General features: G+C 46.0%; 1 protein-coding gene across 1 annotated transcript; it reads left to right on the top strand.

The window, feature by feature from the left end:
* Nucleotides 1-3737: 3737 nt before the first annotated feature.
* LOC124697322 lies at nt 3738-5944 on the top strand. The gene is made up of 4 exons (XM_047229930.1): nt 3738-4081; nt 4176-4303; nt 4396-4508; nt 5699-5944. The coding sequence occupies exons 1-4, from the start codon at nt 3753-3755 to the stop codon at nt 5942-5944; spliced, it is 816 nt and encodes a 271-aa protein (XP_047085886.1). The 5' UTR covers nt 3738-3752.
* Nucleotides 5945-6618: the final 674 nt, after the last annotated feature.

The following is a 6618-nucleotide window of genomic DNA, read 5'->3' as shown; positions in this document are numbered from 1 at the left end:
ATCAAGATTAACAGTTAACCTCACTGAGCACAACAAATGAACCAGTAGCATCAAATGAACCAACCGAGTAGCAATGCATCACTAGCAAGCAATGCATCCAGAGCCAACAAATGAACCGGTAGCATCAAGATTAACGGCTAAGCATCACTAGCAGCAATGCATCCCGAGCCAACCGAGCGAGCATTTCGTCGAGCACGTTGTGCTCGCGCGGGGAGGAAGAGGGAGGGTAGGGGAGGGAGCTTACCGACGATTTGGACGAGTTGTGGAGGAGCTCACCGACGACGACGGCAGGGGTGGAGGTCGCGGCGGCTCTTCCACCTTGACGCGGCGGCGGCTCCTCCACCTTGACGCCGCGCCGGCCCTCCTCCTCCATGCCGCAGCGGCTTGTGCTCGCTGGTGGCGGGGATGGGTGGAGCGTGGCGGCATCCGGCCCTCGCGGAGGAAGGGCGGCGGCGGCGGCGGCGGCGACGGCATCGCTCGCCATGGAAGGCGGCGGCGCGGGGAGAGAGGGGAGAGAGGGAGAGGAACTTCGTGGCGAGGGAGGGGTACGGCCTTGATATAGGACACGTTATTTACGTGGCGCACCGAGTCAAGTGCGCCACGAGAAAACATTATTTTGTGGCGCACTGTCTCCGTGCGCCACGAAGAAGTAATTTCGTGGCGCACCGAGGTTTGTGCGCCGTAGAAATTGTAAAACCAATGGTTGGGGGTGACAGGGTGTGGGGCCCACCAAGTTTTTGTGGCGCACGGTTTAGTAGTGCGCCACAAAATTAAGCTATTTCTGTGGCGCACCGAGCTTCGTGCGCCACAAAATAAGTTTCTGTGGCGCACTCAAAACGGTGCGCCACAGAACTAAGCTTCGCCTATAAGGGTTTTCCTACTAGTGGTAGCTGCGGCGGGTGGACGGCGGGAGGGAGAAACAAATTGGCGGGATAGGAGAAATGAATCGGCGGCGGGATATGTGTTGGGAGGCCAGGAATGCGCGGCGGGATAGGCGCGATGTGGCGGGAGGGGCGGGATTTGGCGGGAGTGGGAGACGAATTTTCCCTGTGCCGCTGACGCGTCGCTTCGCCTCGCTTTTCGTTGTGTCTGACGTGCCTGGTGCGTCCCCTGTGGGACGGGGACGGACTCGGGGCGCCGGACACCGTTTCGGACCGCGCCGGACAAAAATCGACTTTGGAGGGACGCGGCTGGAACCGTTTTTTGATCTGGCACGCCTCAAATCGGTTTGAGGATGCTTTGGAGGACGTGACTGGTGGAGATGCTCTTAGGGTGGCTCCATCCCAAAACTGCAACTACGACTCAAATGGTGAAAACCCCGGGCTCTGACGGTCTCACCCACCCACCCTTCCGAATGGAAGTTTGGTCCTTCCAGAGACCAAGGAAGCTGCTACGTTCGAGGCTTGAGCATGAAGGCCAAGTTTTTTTTTCTCGAAAAGAAGGTGTGACCCGAGATTGTTCAACGAAGTTTATTACTCTGATTTTTTTTTTCCAGCAGAACTGCACATGGAAACCTAATAAAGCTTGATCACGTGATCCTAGTTCGATTATATATGTAAAAATGTTAAGTATAAATATGTGAGAAGTATTGTCAAACGACATATTTGGGATTTTGTTATGCCAATCTTTTCCAACAACCTCTCAAATTAGACTTGATAGTGGTCGAATACCGAAAGCAAATTTGGTGCACATGGGCACCAGCGCTCCTAATTTTCAAAAAAAATAAAAAAGTGTATTTCTGTGTTCCAAAAAGTCATCAAATTTATTCCATGAATACATACACATGTTCTGAATACTCGTGTGAAGTTTCGGTATAAATTGCGTTGTATTTTAAGCTATAGGAAAAAAACAAATTTGTGATTGTGTATATGGGTAGAAATTTGTCAAAAAATTGACTTTTTTTATAGCTCAAAATACAACATATTTTTCTCCAAAATTTCTACCGTACTTTTGGAATGTTTATATGCATATGCATATTCAAATTTTTTTTGCAATCCAAAAAAATATGATTTTCAAAACTTAGGAGAACTGGTGCTCATGTGCCGAAGACAATTTGTGGTGAATATCAGTCATTTGCGGAGCTACCGGAGGACAACACATTACTCAATCTGCGTGGACTACGAAGCGGTGATGGCCAATTCCATCGACATACGTTACCGAGATGTGCTTGGCGACAATATATGAAAATTGGGAGCCTCTAAAGCACAATCAACTTAGAACTAATTTGTTTTCGGTCGATATCACCTTGGCCTGGGACCATTACTTTATGTATAGGTATTTCTTTTTTGGCCGTATGCATCTGTTGTTGTATCCGTGGTGCTATTAAGGTATTCCGTTGTTGCAGAGGTCGGATGTAATTGGTATCTTTGTGATATTAAAATATTTTCTTTTGGAAAATAGGTACTTCTTTTCTTTTCCTATATCCTATGGGCTACATTTTTTTGGGGCCTATTAGTTCTAGCATTTCTATATCCTATGGGCCTCCTATCATGGTTTTTTTTTCTCCAACGTTTTAAAAAACTTAGTTGCAACACTACTTGGAAACTAAAAAATCTCACTTCCAACATCACTTGCAGCTGAAAAATCTTAGTTGCAACATTACTTACAACTGAGTTGCAACTAGAGAGTCTTAGTTGCAACCCTCACTTGCAAGTAGAGAATCGCAATTGCAACCGCATGTGCAACTGGAAATCTCAGTTGCAACATCATTTGCAACTAGATAATCGTAGTTCAAACCCCACTTGCAACTGGAAAATCTCATCTCCAACACCACTTGCGACCAGAAAATCTAAGTTGCAACACCAATTGCGTCTGGAAAAAACAATGTTGGAACCCATTTGTAATTGTTAATGCTCAACTACAACCCACTTGCAACTTCAAAAATCTCAGTTGTGACTCACTTGCAAATATTTTTTTTAGTTGCAACCCTACTAGCAACTAGAAAATCAAGTAGCCCACGATAGAGAGAAAAACGACCACATTAGAAGGTGCATGTAATTGCGTTGCAAAAAAATATCAACAAAAAATTAAAAAAACTAATCAAGCACAAGACTAGACAATAAATCAAAGGTAACAATTTTGCTGGTTCTCACTTAGTTGAGAACTAAGTTCGTGCTCAGTTAAGTTCTGCACTTTTTTGATTGCATCATGATTCGTGCATATGAGTTGCCAGTTGATCGCAAAAGAGATTTTTTTTTTCAATTACAAGTGGATGCAACTAAGAAAAATGATCATCACTATTAAATTTGCTTTGTGATTCGTGCTAGTCGTGAATTGCAACTGAGATTTAATGATTTTATCTGATTGTGACTAAGAAGGAGAACGAGTTAGTTCTCAGCCGATCGCACCTTTTTTCTTAATCCATGTCCGTTATTAGGAGTAATTCAAATCTGATATGTCATGTTCGTGTTGAAGTGTATAATATTCGCTTGCAAGTTGCAACAATGCAACTCGATTGTCCAAAAGAGAATCTGTATGCAGGAGACCAAAGTCAAACCATGGATATGAAATGAACACGCAACGAGCAATATTCTCCACGCTACTACGAAATAACCCACGATTATCCCGTGACGTGACCGGCGCCGCTCCGCAGCCAGCGATTGCTCCGGGCCCGCCGCGCCGGAAGGAAGGCAAAATTTAGACCACCCAAACCCGGGACGAAATCCATTCTCCGGTGGTTCAAACCCAAAGCAGCTCCCTTTCTCCCCATCCCCCGCCGGCGCCACCGCCACCGCCGCCGCCGCCTCGCGACGATGCTTCTGGTGAGCCAGGCCGCGAACGGCTCCCTCTCCGCGCGGCGGCTGCCCTCCAAGCCGCCCGCCAGCCACCGGGGCGCCAACCCCTACCCACTCTTCGCCAACCCCCGCATCGCGCGCCGCCGCCTCGCGCTCTCCGGCGCCGACGCGCCCCGCCGCGCCTCGGCGCAGCCCCGCGCGGCCGCGGGCGAGGGGCCCTCCGGCTCCGCCGCCGCCGAGGACCCGGTCCTCGTCGGCGTCAACGACGACCGCGTGCCCCTCGAGGGCGTCATCCAGGTCGAGAAGCCCGGCGGCGCCGACGCGCAGGCCAAGCTCGTCTCCTACGCGTAATCCCCTTCTGCCCCCCACCCGCCATTCTCCTTTTGTTGTTTGATTCGGTCTCGGTTCGTTCGCTGACGCGTGGGTTGCGTGCGTTCGCAGGAAGGTGGGGCTTCTGGCCGGAGGGGACCTGCTTTGCCTCCTGGTCTTCTCCGCGATTGGAAGGTTGAGCCATGGCCTGCCCGCCCTTGACGCCGAGACGTTCAAGACGGCCGACCCGTTCATTGCCGGTCAGAAAAACGTGGCCGCCTCGTCTTCTTTTCCCCCGTTTCTGCTCATCTGTTGGACGGAGGCGTTGCTCATGGAATCGGGTCTTCTGCAGGTTGGTTGCTCAGCGCCTACTTCCTCGGTGGGTTTGGAGATGAGGCCAAAGGAAGCAATGGTGTGGGGAACGCTGTAACTGTTGCAGCGAAATCCTGGGCGGTTGGAATTCCGGTAACTATCTCCCATTCATGCTCAACAAGAAATCTCCCATTAGTACTTAAATAAATTCAAAACCCAAGCTAGACCTTTAATTGGAACAGACATTACATATATCCGTTGATTTGCCGAGAACAACACATGTGGATTCGTAATGCTCATTTATAGGTTGTGATATTTATGAACACTGCACACCAATTTACGTAACAGACAAACAACCAATTAGCTGCTGCGGTGTTGTTCCATCAATCAACTCCATCCTGCTGAACCCGTGCTCTATCGTAGATTCTCCATAATTCATTATGCTGGATACATTGCGATGTACCTTTATCAATACAACCATTGTATGCATAATGAAAATCGTTAATTAGGTAATATGGGGCTGTTTTCTTCTTGTTACTGCTGAAAGATATAGTGGAGAATCAGCCCGCAAAGATAGCATGCCTTGCCTCAATAATTTCTTGTGAAAAGAAAGGTGGGTGTTCTGTTTTGTGTTTAGGTTGTGCGAATACATTTTTTTCTTCAATTTTTCTAGTTTCTTGTAGTGTCAATGTTTTTTTTTCTTCTATTTTTCTAGTTTCTTGTAGTGTCAATGTTTTTTGTGAAAGGTAAACTTCAAGCACAATTTGTGATTGAGATCATAACTAAAGAAGCATACCATCATGGCATGGCGTGCTTTTCAGTATTTGTCGTTTTGCCCAGCCAGTCATTTGGTGTTGAGTCTCCTAGTAGGCTAGTAGTAACAATTCAGATCATTTTCTAAGATTTTAGACATGTGTGCCAAATAACGCAAGATGTAGGCCATGAGGTTTTTTGCTTCATTGACTGTTGACCCATGCATAATATTGTTAGATTTCCGTGAACTACACTGGGCATCCAAGGAAATCGTATATAAAAGTTAAGGTGGCCATTTACACATTTTCGACTACTGCTGGGAGTAAAAAAATTGTACATGTAAACCTAATGTGCAAAGTTTGTCAGTCTTTTGAAGCTGGAGAGCCACTGTTAACTTGCACAAGTCTGCATTTGCATCTATGTGTGCTGTGTGAACTCTCTAAAAATGTGCATAGTCATTTCTCTTATTATGTGATTGTTTCCTTACACCTCTTTGCTTGATGCCTCCATTAGCGTAGAAGTATCTGATGATTATGTGTCTGCCGGTGTCCAATGTCTGGTACTGACTTCGATTTGCTCTTTCCTTTCAGTTAGGAATTGCCATTCGTTCACTGGCCTCTGGTCATATTCCACAAACTCCTTTTATCTTGGTGGCCATGGGAAGCACTGGGGTCTTGTTAACTGCATGGCGTGCTCTGGCTTCCCAAGTTCTTTCCACTGGACAGCAGAAGAAGGATGATGTCTACAAAAAAGGAAACCCTTTTGAGCTTTTTGAGGTTAGAATTTCTTTTAACAATTACCACAGTACCGGTGATTTCATGCAGATCTTTGCATGAAAGGCCATTTTAGCTTAAAATTTCTCCTAAACCTACTGTGGCACAATTCTTTTGTTCAATTAATAAGCATGGCCAAACATATGCTTCCTCTTTGTTTTGCTATTCATACCATGATTTTTGAGTCGCGACTCAAAAGTTTGTCGCCAAGGCTGCGACTCAGTGTATACTGTATAGTCGACCAAAGTTGCTGTATAGTCGCGAGTCGCCGTGATTTTTGGAAAACGGCTCGGCGACTATACAACGACTCAAAAACCATGATTCATACAGCGCAAAACAAATGCTCTGTCCTTTCTAAGGTGGCTTCTTTAGGTCTGATGATTACAAACAACTCAGTGATAATGGGAAGCAACATTTTATTTGTTAATGTGCATTGTAGGTGGGTATTCACATAGTGGCCTGTGTTATCGGTTACTCTACCATGTAATAGTAGTATTATTGCAGTTCTGTTGAAACATATAAAGTAGTTTTCAATTTTGTATTGCGAATATGGCAACATTTTTTTTAACATAAAGTGGAAGTTTTGCTGTGGCTTTTTGCCTAAAACTTGACAGTTTCTCCCATAATTGGCTACTTCTATTAGATCATCTCAGTTTGAACTTATTAAAACAAATGTGGTGATGATGATTGAACTATGTGCTTATTCTTTAGGATAAGCTAGGCGTATGTACTATTCA

Source organism: Lolium rigidum, chromosome 3 (genome assembly GCF_022539505.1).
Source record: "Lolium rigidum isolate FL_2022 chromosome 3, APGP_CSIRO_Lrig_0.1, whole genome shotgun sequence".
NCBI lineage: Eukaryota > Viridiplantae > Streptophyta > Magnoliopsida > Poales > Poaceae > Lolium > Lolium rigidum.
Note: the sequence above shows the minus strand (reverse complement) of the source record. Positions and strands in the feature narration are given on the sequence as shown.